The sequence below is a fragment of the Medicago truncatula genome, chromosome 2, assembly GCF_003473485.1.
Source record: "Medicago truncatula cultivar Jemalong A17 chromosome 2, MtrunA17r5.0-ANR, whole genome shotgun sequence".
NCBI classification, from domain to species: domain Eukaryota; kingdom Viridiplantae; phylum Streptophyta; class Magnoliopsida; order Fabales; family Fabaceae; genus Medicago; species Medicago truncatula.
Genome location: NC_053043.1, coordinates 17,106,231 through 17,124,496, shown reverse-complemented (window position 1 = coordinate 17,124,496; position 18,266 = coordinate 17,106,231). Strand labels below are relative to the sequence as shown.

At 31.4% G+C, this 18,266-nt stretch overlaps 2 protein-coding genes and 1 long non-coding RNA gene across 3 annotated transcripts; all 3 read right to left on the bottom strand.

Moving 5' to 3' along the window:
- Window positions 1-3,043: 3,043 nt before the first annotated feature.
- LOC11439191 (putative disease resistance RPP13-like protein 1) lies at window positions 3,044-4,331 on the bottom strand. Its single transcript, XM_024776967.1, has 2 exons — window positions 4,278-4,331; window positions 3,044-4,117 (listed from the first exon to the last, which is right to left on the bottom strand). The coding sequence occupies exons 1-2, from the start codon at window positions 4,329-4,331 to the stop codon at window positions 3,044-3,046; spliced, it is 1,128 nt and encodes a 375-aa protein (XP_024632735.1).
- An 8,201-nt stretch (window positions 4,332-12,532) lies between these two features.
- On the bottom strand, window positions 12,533-14,112 carry LOC112419090 (uncharacterized). Its single transcript, XR_003009147.2, has 3 exons — window positions 13,719-14,112; window positions 13,007-13,144; window positions 12,533-12,876 (listed from the first exon to the last, which is right to left on the bottom strand). It is a non-coding gene; the product is annotated as an uncharacterized lncRNA (long non-coding RNA).
- A 72-nt stretch (window positions 14,113-14,184) lies between these two features.
- On the bottom strand, window positions 14,185-17,494 carry LOC120578307 (putative disease resistance RPP13-like protein 1). The gene is made up of 2 exons (XM_039830977.1): window positions 14,334-17,494; window positions 14,185-14,224 (listed from the first exon to the last, which is right to left on the bottom strand). The coding sequence occupies exons 1-2, from the start codon at window positions 17,492-17,494 to the stop codon at window positions 14,185-14,187; spliced, it is 3,201 nt and encodes a 1,066-aa protein (XP_039686911.1).
- Window positions 17,495-18,266: the final 772 nt, after the last annotated feature.

Sequence of the window (18,266 nt, the reverse complement as noted above, 5' to 3'; positions counted from 1 at the left end):
ACAAATTATAAGTCTTGTTTTCCTCGATCAAAGCCTTCCAATGCTCCAATTCTCTATATCGAGTTATTACATGAACTCGATCACGCTAAATCCGAGAAAGAAATAAAAAAATATAAATAAATCAAAATGTACACTAATAAGTAATATTGATAGATCATAAATGAAATTACAACAAATCTTAACTAACTCATCTAACCTTTGCATCACAAATAATGAGCTTCATATGTTGATTCTCATTACTACCGGTCACAATCCAAGAATCCAACACAACAAATCCTATTTTTCAAATGTCCAATCATTTTTGAAATCCTTAATGTAATCATAATCCCTTGACATTGAAAGTCCTATATGGAAACCTATTTAAGTTTCATAAAATATTGTACTTTTGTTGACAAAATGAGAAACCTCTTTTATTTCGATTTTTTTAATTAAAATTAAACTTAAAAAAAAAAATTCGATTTATGACTATTGATATATTATGTCATATGTGAATTTACGATAAATTTTTTGCCCGGACTCCATAAATTTCCTGGCTCTGCCAGTGACAATATCTCCCCATACTTATTCTTCAAGTGGAAGCCATCCAATCCTATAAAGGTTATACAAGTTTATGGCCTTCTTACAACCATCAAAACAAACATAGTATCTACCATATGTTGGTTGCAATCCTGGACCACAACTTTCTATATTTAACTTAAAAGTATTACCACTAGACTCCCTCTTAAGCTCTTCACTACTTGAAGAATCCACATCAAAATCTTCAATATGTTTGTCATATAGAGATGTATTAGTTGGGAAAGACCAATTCAGCGAGTTGAGGAGAAGGTAAAGCATTTCACGAGAAAAAGGTTTCTTAGGCTGTTGGCAAACCTCCATCCGAGAACGACTCCAGTTGTGGATAATCAAATATAGATAGGTTTTTTTTTTTTTTTTTTTTTTTGAGCAAATATAGATAGGTTATGAAGAGATGGAAAGAAGATATGCATGCATTTAGGAAGTGATTTTAAATTGAATTCTCCTATTTGAAAATATTAAAGTGTTGTAAATTTGGAGCAGACGATCCTTCCTTGGGTAATGTTCCAAAATAAGGACACTTCCTAATTGAGAGATATTTAAGTATAAGATGTTCATTTTCCTAGGAATTCATTTCAAAATTATTAAACTTATAAACGCCGAGATAATCAAGATTTAAGTTGAAAATTTACAAAAACACAAGTTAAAAATAAAAATAAAAAGACAAATTCAATAATGTATAATAGAATTAACATGATTACATGTATAACCAGCCAAAATAAAGAGACACTCAACAATTTGGCATGCAAATAAATCTAAGAAAGGTCACAACAAACAACACTACAAACTATTTTTCTCAAAATTGACCAAGTTTTTTTTTTTTTTTTGTCAAGTAGCCTAGTGGCTAGAGCTCACATAATTTAATTGTGGAGAAGTGGAGTGTCCGGGATTCGAACCCCGACTCCTGCATATAATATGCAATATTCCTACCAACTGAATTAATTCAAAACTTACTTGAATCAACCGACAAAGAGAATCATTTTAAAAATCTACCAAATCATATGCATGGTGAATGCACGCTTTACTTAATAAAAGAAAAATATAAAAACACAATTAATTTATCATTGATTTTGAATTTAAGAAATCTATTTTTAAAATTAGATAAAATAGACAAAATTGATTTTCTCTCATTCTCGTGAATTAAACACGACTCTTGTACTCATTCTTTATTCATTGAATTTTTCAGTCATGTATTTCAATCACAAATAACAACACCAACAAAACTACATGTTTAAACCACCAATATATTTTGCAAAGAATAATATCTCATTTATTCTTCATATATTGAATATGACTCTTTGAGTCATCCATGTTAAATGAAAATAAATATTATATATATTGGAAATATAGAGTGATCGTAAATTTTAACTAATATTACACTTATGTATTATGTATCTTTTTTTTTTTTTTTGAAAGGTTATGTATTATGTATCTATCATCTATCAAATAAATTATTTTATTTTATTTTATTTTTGTAAATAATCATATAAAATTTTGCAACATTTTATTATTTTATGGATAAATTATAAATTACATCGTTTTCCACTTTGAAATTAGATAAGAAATATGAACAATATTAAGTATTTATTTGATCTCTCAATTCTTCATCTATTTTTTGTATTTTCTTCTTTGGTTCCGTATAAAATGAACCACTAAAAAAATTTGTCCATGATGGACCAATTTTTTTTATACCTTTGGATTGATCTCCCTCCCAATAACACTTTGCACCATCTACACACACTGTCTTCTCCCCCATTTGCTTTCATCCTCAGGACTGTTCCTTTTTTATTTTATTTTTTTAAAAGAAAAGAAAAACAAAATTGCATCGTATCAGTAGAACTAGAGCTGTCAAAACGGGCCGGCCCGTATGGGCCGGCCCGAAAGCCCGAATAAAATGTAGGGTTTGGGCTTAATAATTTTAGCCCGAATTTTTCCAGTAAATATTGAGATAGAAAAACCTGTCAAACATCTTCTGGACTCTTTCATATCTTCAGGTGGTTAGACTTGGATAATAATGTTGACAAACGAAATTGACATTCATTGATGTAAAGGTAATAAACTTTCAATTTCAATTTTAGATAAAATTGACATGTTTATTCATTTTACACACACTTTGAGAAGAAACACTAAAATTCAATTTTTTCTTTGCTGATCATTATGAAGCATGGATACGATCACGAATGCCGATACACCGACACCGTTAATAATTTAAAAAATTATATAATTCGATGTAATTATATATGTTGGTGTCGTGTCGATGTAACCACAATAGTCCCAAGACACGCCTAACCTGAAGAATATATGTATTTCATAGGTTGACCATAATGCTTGTAACCACAATAGTCCCAATTAATGCCTAACCGCAATCTCTAATACCACCACCAATCCACAATGCCCTTGTAACCACAATGCTTGTAACCACTAAATCCCATGCATCGCTTTCCGATATCTTGTCCCATTGCTGCAATGATCAGTTTATGCTCAAGAGATCTCCGATGGCTATCAAGGCCAGAGGTAATCCTTTGCATTTGTCAGCCACCATCTTACCAATCTGCTCATGGAGGGTAGTCTTCTTCGTCCAGGAGACAGCATAAGAATCATCAAAGCCATGAAAGGCATGTTTCGCAAACAATGTCCAGGAGTCTTCTTCATCCAGATGATGTAATTGATGAATTTGATCTGATGCCGTGACCGACGCGACTTCTCCACTGCGTGTAGTGACAAGGATTTTACTTCCTTGTGCCCCATAAGTAAACGGAGTCTTAAACCTTCTCCATTTCATTCGGTCTTGGATCCAAACATTATCCAAAACAATGAAGAATTTCTTCCCGATGAGTTGTTCCTTCAACTTTTTCTCAAGAATACTCTGATCTGTACTTTGAATGACTGAACCATTGATTGATTCTAGAATCACCCTTGCAATTCTACAAACATCAAAATCCTGAGACACATTTACCCATGCACTAACATCGAAGCTTTCCACTATCATAGGATAATTGTGCAAATGTTGGGCAAGGGTGGTCTTCCCTATCCCACCCATACCTACCATTGAAATAACGGAGAGCTTCTTATCCTGCGATTTGAGCCAATTAGAGAGTGTTGTTTGGTCATTATTTCTCCCAAACATATGAGACTCCATAGAAGGAAAACATGGTGACTTCAACATCCGTGACCCAGCATTAAAACCAGTATTAACATTCAGAAGAAGAAGTGAATCTTTCAGGCCCACAAGCGATTCAAGCTTTTGAACTACCACTTTCAACCTAGATACTACATTCTTGTCAATTGAAGTAGGAGAGACATTGAACGTACCCAATTGCTGGTTGGTTACAGTAGAGATTGTTTGAGATTCAGCTGCTTCCTGCTTGGACTTGGAGACTTGAATGTGGATAATTTCTTCAATCAGATCTTGAGCATCAAGAACACCATCTTTAACCCCAAGAAGCCAGTCTTTTACATGAGAGTTATTGACCTGCTTTTGGTCAGCATCATCAGCAACAACATTGATGGAAAACAAAGCCACTTTCAACCTATTCTGCAGAAGCTAGTTTTTCAAGCAAAGCCTCAAAGAAAGAAGATGCAATAGCACCACCAATAGTTTCAAGAGCCATAGCAAAAGATGAATTCAGTAACAAACTCAAAGAAACGTTAGGGTTTCAAATGCAAGAGTAAAACGCAAAACACAAACACAAAGGCACCAATACAGATATAGTAAGGATAAGATAACTCTTTGATGTAATCTCAAAGCTTATAGTCATTTCTGGATATGATTATTTCTTATTGATTTGGATTAAACACATGGTTTAACGTGTGTCACTGTATTAACAACTGAGTAGTATTACTCAGCTTATCCTATCTACTAATCTTTCTATCAAGCACAAAGCACTAATGTATCATTATTTTTTACTCCTATGTCTTTCAAAAATAAAATAAACACCTATTTTATTAAATATACAAATAAATGTATGGTTTTGTTAAGCAATTATTCTTTAAAAATATCTTTAATTTTTACTACATTAAATACACGTATTTTTGTCAATTTATGATTCTTGGAAAATATCCGAAAACACTCTTTAACATTTTCCATAAATATAAGTCTCGTTCTAAATTACTATCTTTCTAAATTACTATATATACAAGTATAAAGTGTATTTTAAATAAATTTACACATAAAATAGACATACTAAATACAATACTAATTTTTCTTAATTAAAGTGAAAATAGACAAAATGCGCTTTATATTTAGAGACGATGGAAGTGTTAATCAAATGGACTAGTATATATCATCAGATCATTGCTGCTATAAGTAAAAGTTTTGTTTTTCAAAATCGTTGAATAACTTATGTATCATCCTTTCATTATTGTTGTGTATGCCTTCAAAATTGTGATTGTGAGGAACAGAGAAATCGTGACACAATTTCATAAGCGTGTCACGTTTTTGGCAATGTCGAGAGCATGTTTTGCAGGGTGTCCAATCGTGACACATTTTTGACAGCTGAAGACTGCTATATAAGTGTTCTTTGCAGATTTTGAAGGAGAGTTTGAAGAGAGAGAAAATTTGGAAATCAACGGAGGTAACTTTAGGGTTGAAGGTCTTTGATTAGAGTTCTCTTGGGTTGGGAAATATTGTAAACACCTTGGGTGAGTGAAAATCATTGAGTGTCTTGTTCATTGGTGAGATTGGAAAAATGGGTAGAAATTAGGGTTGTTCTTTGCAAGCTTGTTGAAGCTAATTTTTTGTAACTCATTTGTATCTCTTTGTAAGAACTCATTGATAGTGGATTGGAGAGATCAATCTCTCCCCCAGACTAGGTCAAGTTGGACCGAACTGGGTCAACAATCTTTGGTGTGTTTGTTCCTCTCGTCTCTCCCTTTATCTTTTGCTTGTGGTTTTGTGCTTTTCACTTTAATTCCTAGATTAGATCTAGGTGCTGTTATTGTTGATTATTGCTTGTGTTCACTTTGATATTGGTTACTACTTTCCTTTGCTCTACACATCATATTTTGTATTGGTGTGATTTTGAGTCCGAATTCACAACAATTATTATAAGCATTTTTTTTTTTTTTTAGGTACAACATTTTTTTTTTATATCACACACAAGTCATAAATATTGGCATAAAATATTGACCTTTTAACATATTTTTTGGGTACAAAGTGGTGTGGTGTAAGATTTTATACTCCCTCCGTTTTAACATGTGTAAATATTTAACAATAAAATTTTGTTTTAATTCAAAGGTACCAGTTAAGTAAAATGGAGGAATTTTACTTGGATGACTTTAGATTTGACGTATTTGTGTATTTTAGAGTATGAATGAATGATTAAATTTAACTATTTAAATAAGAAAGAATAATTGATTAAGAGAGGTATATGAACTAAAATCATCAAAGTCACGTAACTTTAAAATCACCAAAGTGAAATCCAAAATGGAACTAGTATAGGTTAAGACCCTTTTTAGTATTTACACATTGTTTTTAAAACCAATTTTAATCTAAACTACTACATATCATGTTTGATATAAATCATTTAAAAAAGACCAATTCTATGAAATTAATTCATTTAGCATCAATTTTCGCCTCGGTACAACCAAGGAAAATTTTGATGAAGGATGGCTACCTACGAACATTTGGTTGGTATGGTGCTTTTTATTTGCTCAATGCCTTGATAATGAGGATAATCTAATTACTCAAGGCTCTGGGGTCAAAATCTACGTTCAATGGAAGCAATTTCCAAAAAAAAAACATGTCTTTGTTAAATTGGCCTCTGTCTTTGTGCGGTGTTGTTTGTCTTTTTTGTTTCGTTTGGGTATTTATTCCTTTAAATTGTTAGATCAGCTTCAATCCAGTGCAGATCAAAACAATGATTTTGACGTCGTCGACGTTGCATATCCGTAGACATGGGTATTTCAGAAGCTTGAATATAGTCATATGTGTAGACTTTTGTACTTTGCCGTTTTATGCTATTAACATGAATGTTGTGAGTTTGTTCGTAGATTCATAAGTTTTATTTTTACGAGGGCAATGGTTAAGGAAGCCAAAAATAGCATATTTGCATTGGTTTCAACAACATTTTGTCTTTTAAAAAGTTAAATTTATCACTTTTCACCATTTTTAGTGTTATATTTCTTTTTTTATCCCTTTATCCAATGCCCTAAGGGCAATGGTTAGCATTCTCCTATTTTTAATGAATTTGTATTATATCCACGAACTTTATCAATTTAAATGAATAAATATCATTTATTTTTAATTAAAATACAAACTCCTTCCTTGCAACGACGGTCCGATGAATAACATTTATTAGTTTTCTTTTTCTTTTCCTGTTATGTAACAAAATAAACATATACATATAAGTCCATCATTCTAAATCCTAATCCATATTGATCAAAGCCAATTTAAAATTATATAATTCAGAACACATTTAGTCAAAGGACATCCAGAAAGCCTTTATACAAAGCCTTTATCATTGTCTTCGATAATCTATTTTTTTTTTTTTTTGTTATACTAGACACTTTATGGTAGATATAAATACCATAATAAGCTACCAGTATATGGCATGTAGTACGTAGACATATTTTTTACATGAGGTCATGCGTAAACTTTCAAAATAAACGAAGTAAAATGTATAATGATATTTTTACAATCATCTTGCGTCAACAACAACTTTCTCATACATTCATGATGCTCTTGTTTTTTTTTTTTTTATCAGTAACTATACATTATCTTTTTGTATATTTCTTATTGTTTCATAAGTTGACATAAAAATGATTATTTAAATAAGGGAAATGTCTCTATCACTTTCATTAAAAGATTGAGATTTTTTATTATTATCGTGTTACAATCATTGATTGATGGATCCATATATAAAAAGCGAGGAAAATATTTTAATTTTTCTTATACACATTTTAAGAAAAAAACTATATAATTGCAATACTTAATTTGATTTGCTATTGAGTATTTTCTCTTCTCTCTTTCCCAAATCGTAATCGTCACCACCCTTCTTCTTCTTCTTCTTGTCTATCGAATAAAGGTGATTTAGAGTCAATTTTGATCCAAAACCACTCATCCGAATTGATTTTCCTTCTTTTTTATTTAAATTAGTGATTTTCGCATATTTTCATTCATCTTTCGTTTGTTTATGTGATTACATCGTCTTTGCACAACCCTATTTGTTTTAATTTTCTATCTTTGTGCAGTGTATTTTTTATTTTCTGTTTTAGTGCAATGTTTATTTGATTTTGTATGAAAGATTAACTTTGAGAAAGTGGAAATTCAATAAATGATTTTGGCATGGTCAACGTTGTAGATCCGAAACATAAGTATTCAAGAGACTTGACTATAGTCATATTTGTAGACTTATATACTCTACCCTTTTATGCTTTTAACATGGATGATAAGAGTTTCTTCGCAAATTCATCATTTTTGTTTTAGCGACTTTAAATTTTTATTGTATCGGTGTAATATATCAATTTAAATAAATGAATATCTTTATTTTTGTAAAAAAGAAACTTTAATACTTAATTTAAATGTATATATTTAATATTATTATTATAGTAAAAACTCTATCTGTTTATTCGTAAAATTATACTTATAAACGGGGACCCAACTCCACTTTATCCAAAAATTCCACTCTATCCACAGTACTAGTATTTATATTTATCCTACCATGTCATGAAAATGATATATATCTAAAGTGTTATATCCTTTTGCCAATCATTCAACAAATAAGTCTCTCAATCCATCATTGAAGACGATATTGACGGAATTACGTGTTAAAAACTTTGAAAACATACATAAAGAAGTGTTCATATATATCGCTCTGAACTAAACATATCTTTCAGTTTCAAAATATAAAATACTTTTAAAGGACAAAATATAAAATTATTCAAAATAGAGTCTATTGCAATTAAATGTAGGAAAATTCTATGGTGAAGTCATGCGAATGACTTTTTTGGTGAAGTTAATACTATAACATCAAAAATGTAGTAAGTAACATCTCATTGTTTGTACAATGACATCAAAAGTTCGGTATTCATAATATCATCAATTCATCAGATTAACAAGACCACACTTAATCTAATTTTATCCTACCTTATTTTAAGCGTAACACCCCACAAAGTGTAACACTTAAGACAATCACATAATATCATCAAATTTGTTTGCATGTTAAAGGTTCCAACGATAAAATAGTACCTGTAAATCCAAGATGTAATCAGTAATCAACAATGTGAAAATGAATCAAACATTAAGATCAATTTTTATTTTTTTTTAAAAAGTCAGTTTTTCTGACTGCACCGTAGAAGCTCCCATAAATGTATCCTCGATCATCTCCGTAAGCTTAGCCTAATTGGTAGGAATATTACATATTATATAAAGGGGTTGGGGTTTAAACCACGGACACTCCACCTCTCCACGTGTGAGCTCTAGTGACCAGACTACTTAACCAAGAGAAAAAAAAGTATCCTTGACCATTTTTTTTTTGACATATCTGTTTGTTTCGAAATTCAGATTTTTCCATCATATTACTACTTGTTCTCAAGTTTTCTTTGATTATTCTAGCATATACTGATAATTTGATTTTGAATGAAATGAACTAGTAATATTATTGTGCAAATGGTTTATGATGTCTTGCCACAAAAGGCACACATTCAACAAGAGGAAATTTCTTTCAAGTGAACAACTTCCTTTACATCGTTAATTAATAAATTAAAAGTAAATATTATAAATACATCATAACAAATCACGAGTTTATTAAAATAAAATTTTTTGATTTTTTTTTTCACTTTGATTACTTTAAAGAATCCAAATCTCAATAGTTGAGACCTTGTTGATTTTTCTAAAAGAAATACAAAAATCAATTTTAAAAAAAAAAAAAAAAAAAAAAGAGAAACATAAATAAGAGATTGATGAGATTTTCTTTAAAACCACATTTAAGGTTTTAATAATCGAAATCTTTTCCTTATTTTTTTTCTTGAAAAAAAAAAAGTTAATGGATCGGATGCCTGCACCTTCCACCAGCTGCACAACCAATCTCATTCAAACAAAAATTTAAGTCCTCAACTAATCTTGACACTAATAAAGATTCCTGCTATTTTATCACATTTTTTACATTGATTTACTCACACGTAACACTACGAAAATATGAATTATTTTCTTGGTGAGAGAAGTTGTAAATGGGTGTAAAGCTTGTGTGGTCACAAGCTGAAATTTAAGCATTACTCAACTGCGTTCATATAAATTGAAAAAGGTAGAAAGAAAGAAAATACTCAATTTGTTCTTTTAATTAAAATATTTAAGTTATGGATATATTTTAACGATGAAGTATTTTTAAAAATTATACATATTTTAGTAATTTTGTTTTTGAACAAGTACATATTTTAGTTAAATTACAAATTTTGACCTAATGTTTTTTTCATAATCTTTAGAATAAAAACTAATATTTAAATTAATGTGATCAATTTCATTTAATATTTTTTTAAGTAACAAAGTCAATTGATTTAATTTTTGTTTAAAGAGTTTTATTTTTTATTTATGGATAGAAGAGATGGCAAAGCCATCATAAATTCACACACACAAAGCGGAGGTACCGGAGTTTGAACCCCGGTCATGACGTCCGGCCTAATTGTTGAAAGAGTTCTAATTCTAACAACTTTATTTTTTAACTTTAAGTTTGAAAATAATTAAATATAGGAATTTTTATAAAGTAAATTTTAGGCTAAATTACATGTTTGGTCCTCTAACTATTTAATTGGTATTAGATTGGTCCTCTAACTAAAAATTGATTTATTTTGGTCCTCTAAGTTTCTCACCGTTACTACATTAAGTCATTTCTGTTAGTTTCATTCAAATAAACGTTAGTGTTTGTGTTATGTGGGTACCCGACATCCTGTTTCACACATACATATGAACCATAACAGTTATCTATAATATCAGTCATTATTTAATCATAATACCTTAACGTTAAGACCAAAATGATACTAATAAATAAAGTTAGAGGACCCACATAACACAAACCCTAACGTTTTATTTGAATAAAACTAACAGCAAAGACTAAGGTACTGTTTGACCTGACTTTTTTTTCCAGCTTTTCTACATTTTTAAGGAGAAGCTAGGCCAAACACAATATCAATAAAGTACCTTCGAAAAAAGTACTTTTTTTAGAATGCATAAAATTGAATGGAATGAGCTTTAACCAAAAATTGTTGAATGCTGCTTCAAAAAACTACTTCTCTATAATTTATTTCACAAGCACTTCCCTTCAACTCAAGCAGGCAACCTTATCTTTTATTTTTTAATATTATATTTTAATTTGTTTTTTTTCTTTCATTTAATTTTTTTTGAACCGGTCCATATAATTTTTTTTAAAGGATGATCAATTTAATTTTTTTATCTTTTTATCACTTATATATTTAATTTTAATATCGTTTAATTATCACAATCTCACAAATATTTTTATTAATGCTGTCATTGAATGACACCAAATATTGTTATTCCCTTTCGTCAACCTTACAAATACAAACAAACACATTAGCGTTTAGAGTAATATTTTATGTCTGTATGTCTATTTTTTTTTTGTTACGTTAATGCGTAAAATTTTTTTAGTGTTGCGTAATGCGAACAATTATTATTTTTATAAAATTTTGATTTTAATTAAAAGTACAAGTATAGATGCGTAAAAAAATTATACTTATATATATTTTACACATTTATATTGTAACAAACTATGCATATCTTTTTCTTATTAAAAAACTAAACATATCTTTTTCAATGACACCAACAATGTAACAAATATCATGCTTAAAAAAAAACAATGTAACAAATATAATACCATATAATATAAATTCTTATGTTTTTAAATGACAAAAAAAAAATGATATTCTTATAACTAAATTTGTTATACAGTATAATTGGAAAAGAAAAGACAAACTATTCTCTTGCTTAGCTCACCTGATATAGACAATGTATAAATATATGCAAGGTCGCGGGTTCGAACCCCAGACACCACAAAAAAATAATAAATTCTATGTTTTGTACAATATTTTGCCAAACAACAATTAACTTTAAAACTAAAAAAAATTAAAGAAACCAAACAACTTTAACTTTTTTCTTAAAGAGCTTTATTTTAACTTTGTTTTAAAGTAGCTTTTAGACCGAAAAAAAGTTTGGCCAAATGGTACCTAAATGTAGTAACGGTGAGAAACTTCGAGGACCGAAATAAATCAATTTTTAGTTAGAGGACCAATCCAATACCAATTAAATAGTTAGAGGACCAAAAAGATAATTTAGCCTAAATTTTATTATTTTGGAGGCATTGAGTTAGCAGCAAGAGTTTGATTTTATATAATCTTAAAATAAAAGAGTCCAGGGAGCAGAGGGATTATAAAGAAATCGTTAGTAACAAATTTTCAAATTAAAATTTATTTATATTTTTTGCGATAAAAAATTCATATTTAATTTATGTTTTGTTAAAAAAATCTAATTTTTTTTTAGTGATTTTTACAGTATTCTATACATTTATGCACAATTTCATTAGAAAATAAAAACATTTACTTAAAAATAGGGACAAAAAATAGCGATTGAAAAGTTTATAAGGATTAAAAGTTGAATTTTTTTTAGAGAGACTAAAACGAAAAATTGGTATATTTATAGAGACAAAAAACATATTAAACCCTAAATAATAAACCATCTCTTAAAAAAAACATGTATGTCCCCAATTAGTCAGGTACATTGCAGTTATAATCTTGGGAGTGGATGCATATTTGGAATTTTCTCATAACTGTTAAAATAAATGATATCATTCATGATTAATAATAAAACAAATTATCTTTATATAGTATTTTTTTTTTTTTAGTATGTAAGAAATTAAGTTCTAGAATCCAGATAGCTCAATACCCATCACTAGCTGTACAAATGAAATTCAAAGTTAAATCAATATTTGAAAATATTAATCTTGCCTGGGATGAATCTATGATTAGAAGAAGAGATCAACTCTCAAGATTGTTGGAAAATAATATACTTGAAACAAGATTCCAAGGGCACAATCAATTTCTTGTACATTAAGGATTGTTATTAATCTGTGAAATATTTTACCAAGAAAATACTCACATATTTAAAACCACAAAGCAATTATCTATTTAGAAAAAATATTTGATGTCTTGTGCAGCCAAGGAGACCTCTTGAGAAGTTTCATGGAAATCTGTATTAGAACTGCAATGAACTTTTGTACCTTTGTCTTCTTAATTCCCAGAACTTTAGCACTTCACCACAATTTTTTTGGTGTCCCTTTCTTCGCATAAAATTCCTGCGAGCTTCCATAATAATAGAGGAATTGGAAGAAAAAAATTTAGATATGATAGAAATAAAGGGTGATGATAATATGAATATCGAAGGTTTGCGGAGGATTTCATTAGGAAGTTTGAGAAGTTGAAAGATTCTTACTTTGTCATGTACTACTGATAATCCAGCGAGTTACGAGTTACATTGATTTGTACAATTGTCACTGGAGGCGGCAGGTTGTTCATTGTACAATTGTCAATCAAACGAGTCATTTTCGTTATGGAAACTTGATGCGCCAACCTGGATAAAATAGGTAAATGTTTGCGAATCACACGTCGAAAAAACCTTGACATGGTAAATGCAAAGAGTTTATGATCAAAACACCATATAATCTATGTCTGTCCTTCAAGAACAACTAGAGTGGAACTTATCAGCTTTTCAAAGAAATTAGTGGGTTTAGTTTCATGGTAGAAATGATCATAATTGATTTTATCTATGTTATTGTGATTTTAGGAAAAAAAAAGTGTAGTTGTTTGGATGCTGTCTTGTGAAGTTGATTTTTGTTTCCAAACCTTGATTTAAGTAGAAGTTGTAAAAAGCAGCTTATGCTTTAGATCAAATTTTATTTTTTAAATTTTACATCAAGCTTTTTTTAGTGTACAAATATCTATGCATGAATCACTTCACTTCAAATTAATTTTAACAAAATCAAGTTCATTCAAAATCATTTTTGACAAAGCTCATCCAAACACAGTGACAAAATCGATTTCAGCATATCTACGCCTTTATTAAACAAAAAAAATGCAAGACTTATGTGAAATATTCAGCATAGGAAAACATGTAACTATCTCAATATATTTGCTAGAGTTTGTACCTGAGTTAAAGTTGGGAACTAAGATTGTTGATAAACGCCTTATTTTAAACGTCGGAGCTTGTGTAATTGTCAATCATTACACATTCAATTTGTGCAATCTTTCTGTAATCTTCGCCATTTGGTTTCTTGCATCGTTGTTTAAGCAGTGAACAATTCCCCAATATTTGTAGAGTTGAAATGGATTTAGGAAGACCCTCCTTTGGCAAGCATTGGATGTTGGGACAATTATTTAGACTCAATGTTCTAAGAGAGGGAAGGTTCTCAAGACCCTTGTAGTCAAGTTGTTTGAGATTTCGACAACCACGGATATTTAGATAAGTAAGAGAGAGGGGAAGCAACCCTTGATTAGGAAAAGACTCCACATCTGCTTCTTGAATATACATGGTAAAGAGCGATGTATTGGTTGACAAAGCACATTTCAATGAGTTGATAAGAAGTTTTGAGCATTTCACAAGAAAGAGGTTTCTTAGGCTTGATGGCAAACCTCCATCGGAGAACGACTCCAACTGTGGACAATTATCTATAGATAGCTTATAAAGAGATGGAAGGAGGACATGCATGCATTTAGGAAGTGATTTTAAATTCTCCAATTTGGAAATATCAAAGTGTTGCAGCCTTGGTGTAGACAATCCTCCTTTTGGAAATGATGCAAATTTAGGACACTCTCCAATTGAGAGAGATGTGAGTTTAAGATGCTCATTTTCCTGTGAAATCATTTCAAAACTACTACACTTATAAAGGTCGAGAAAATCAAGATTTGGGAACAGATTCAGCGGGAATGTTGTTAGAGAGTCGCAGCTACTGGTGATGTCCAATTTTACAAGGAAATTGTAGCATCCGCATAGGGGAATATGCATAGTTGCGCAATCTTCAATTTTCAACGATTTAATGTTGGTACCACATTCAGATAATGTATGCCTGATCCAATCCACGGAGGATCCTTCGATGTAGCATTGACGAATGTAAAGAAATTTCAGAGTGGATAAATGATAATTAAATTTCAATTTTCCACAATTGGTGAGACGTAGTTCACTGATTGATGGAGAGAATGGAACAGAAGTCACGAGCTGTTTGCAATCACAAATTTTCAGACTCACTAAACATTCAAGTGTCTCTGGTAATTTGTCTTTCAGATTTGGACATCGCATTATAGAAAGCTTTTTTAGACGTGGAAAAACAACCCCCTTAACAACTTCAAATTCCCATTTTTCCCATCCATTCATATCCTTAAAAGTTAAGGTTTCCAAGGATGGAAATGGAATAGATACAGTAGAGCTTCTCCCATCCCTGTAAAACTCCATACCAATCACCACTATTCCAGAGAGTCCGGTAATCCGAAGGTGCTTGAGTGATGACATAACTCCAAGTGAAGGAAGCAAAATACAGTTTTCACAATTGCTTAACTTCAAGGATACCAGACGTGACAGTGAATTGTCTCCAAACCAATGTGGGAATAACGTACCACAATACTTCTCAATTGAGAGCTCATTCAAATGTATAGAAGGTTTTAGGTTCTGGAGCACCTCCCTTTCTTTTTGTGAACTGTTGCGAGTTGCATTCCATCTTAATTCTAGTTTCAGAAGGTTTATCTTCCTCTCTAAATTTGCTGAAACTGAATCCTCCGGATTCATAACATTTTCCAGGTCTGCAACTACAAGATTTCCATGTAAATTTAAATCTCCTAACTGTTGTATACTAGAATCGTTTCCCTTGCCTACATAAAAAGAACTCAGTACTTCAAGATTTTTCAGCTTTCCCATTTCCTTTGGCATTACTGTTACCTTTGTTCCACTAAAATCGAGATAACACAAGTTCACGAGTTTGTGCAAATTCATAGGCAGCTCTTCAAGAAATTGACAGTCCCTGACCTTCAATGTTTGCAAGTAATGAAGTGAGCACAATGTATCCGGAAGTTTACTTATTTTAGTACGAGAAAGGTCGAGGTGATGGAGATGTTTAAGATTGCCTATGTTATCCGGTAACTCAATCATATCCATACACCCACACAAAGATAAGACACGCAGCCTCTTGCACTTGGAGAAGAGCTCTGAAAGCAGTAATTTGTTAGAGTTAAAGCACAATAACCATTGATATTCAAAACAAGTCATAGACAACGGTAGGAATGTGCGTAACTTTTTCGCATCGAACAAGGTCTCCAGTCCTTTCGGAGATCCTATTTCATCACATAAAAATGAAAAATGACGAGTTATGCTTGTCATGTTCTTTGATTTTCTGCCTTCCCATGTGAAACAAAATTCCCCAAATATAGACTTTGACAAGTCATGATGTAGGTCGTGCATGACAAAATAATTTCTATACTTTGTTGATGGCTGGAAAAATGATCTCAAAATCAAATCATTGAAGTAAGATTCAGCAACTTCCTTCATACTCGTCATATGTTGTCGAGGGCGTTGAATCAAATTTTCAGCCATCCACAATAGACATAGCTGATCTTTCTCATAAAGATAACCTTTTGGAAACAAGGCACAGTACTCAAAGCATTTCTTTAGGTGAGTGGGAAGGCTTTGATAGCTTACCATTAATGCAGGGACAATTCTGGTCCCTTCTGCTAAATCCCATGCATCGCTTTCCGATATCTTCTCCCAATGCCGCAATGATGAGTTTCTGCGCAAGAGATTTCCGATGGCTATCAAGGCCAGAGGTAATCCTTTGCATTTGTCAGCCACCTTCTTACCAACCTTCTCATGGAGGGTAGTCTTCTTCGTCCAGGAGACAGCATAAGAATCATCAAAGCCATGAAATGCATGTTTCGCAAACAATGTCCAAGAGTCTTCTTCATCCAGATGATGTAATTGATGAATTTGATCTGATGTCGTGACCGACGCGACTTCTCCACCGCGTGTAGTGACAAGGATTTTACTTCCTTGTGCCCTATAAGTAAATGGAGTCTTAAACCGTCTCCATTTCATTCGGTCTTGGATCCAAACGCTATCCAAAACAATGAAGAATTTCTTCCCGATGAGTTGTTCCTTCAACTTTTCTTGAAGAATACTCTGATTTGTAGTTTCCTTAACTGAACCAGCGATTGATTCTAGAATCACCCTTGTAATTCTACAAACATCAAAATCCTGAGACATATTTACCCATGCTCTAACATGGAACCTTTCCACTATCATAGGATCATTGTACAAATGTTGGGCAAGGGTGGTCTTCCCTATCCCACCCATACCTACCATTGAAATAACGGAGAGCTTCTTATCCTGCGATTTGAGCCAATTAGAGAGAGTTGTTTGGTCATCATTTCTCCCATACATAGGAGAATTCATAGAAGGAAAACTTGGTGATATCAACATCCGTGACCCAGTATTAAAACCATGATTAACATTCAGAAGAAGTACATCTTTCAGGCTCACAAGCGATTCAAGTTTTTGAACTATCTCTTTCAACCTAGATACTATATTCTTGTCAATTGAACTAGGAGAGACATTTAACATACCCAATAGCTGGTTGGTTCTAGTAGAGCTTGTCTGAGATTCATCTACTTCTTGTTTGGACTTGGAAACTTGAATGTGAATTTCTTCCACGAGATCCTGAGCATCAAGAACACCATCTTTAACCCCAAGAAGCCATTCTTTCACATGAAAGTTATCGATCTGCTTTTTCTCAGCATCATCAGCAACAACATTGATGGAAAACAAAGCCGTTATCAACCTACTATGTAGATTCTCGTCCATAGTTTCAGCAGAAGACAATTTGTCAATCAATGCCTCAAAGAAAGAAGATGCAATAGCGCCACCAGGAGTTTCGAGTTCCATAGCAAAAAAGAGGAATCAGCAAGAAACTCAAAAGAAACGTTAGGGTTTCAAATGCAAGAGCAAAACACAAACACTGAGAAATGATGTGAATATGGTAAGATAAGATATATCTCTCTTAATCAATCATTCTTTTTTATTTAAATAGTTAAATTTCAATATTCATTCATCCTCTAAATACGCTAAAATCATCAAAGTCACGCAACTTTAAAATCATCAAAGTGAAATCCAAAATGGAGCAGGTATAAGTTAAGACCCTTTTTAGTGTTTACACATTATTTATAAAACCAATTTTAATCTAAACTACTACACAACATGTTTGATATAAATCACTTTGTTAAGAAAAGAAATATTCTAGCTAGCATAGCATAGTAACAATACCTTAAAACCTGCCAAGCATGATCTGGACTCTTTCATATCTTCATGTGGTTAGACTTTGGATAATAATGTTGAAATGCCACTTGGTTAATCATCATTCTCCTGGCCTAAACAAATATTGACAAAGAAAATGTGAATATGGAAAGAAAATTTTCATGGCTTTTCTTGCATTCAATCAATCAAATCCAAGACACAAAAATAGGTGAGAGAATTTTATTCTATCTAATCTAGATCTATAACTATAACTATAATTTGAAGACTATACACCTATGGAATGAAAGTTTTCCAGGTGTCACTTTCTCATGCAATAACATATTTTTTTTTCGTTGATAAAGTCTTGTATTAGTTCTATATTTAGAAATATAGTAATACATCATGTGCTAGTTGCAAACTCGTG

Coding starts and splice junctions, on each gene's coding strand:
- LOC11439191 (XM_024776967.1), bottom strand. CDS start 4,331: ATGACTATAAGCTTTGAGATTACATCAAAGAGTTATCTTATCCTTACT. Junction 4,118..4,277: donor ATCTTATCCTTACTATATCT/GTATTGGTGCCT, acceptor TTGAAAAACTAG/CTTCTGCAGAATAGGTTGAA.
- LOC120578307 (XM_039830977.1), bottom strand. CDS start 17,494: ATGGAACTCGAAACTCCTGGTGGCGCTATTGCATCTTCTTTCTTTGAG. Junction 14,225..14,333: donor GGAGGATTGTCTACACCAAG/GCTGCAACACTT, acceptor AATTGTCCACAG/TTGGAGTCGTTCTCCGATGG.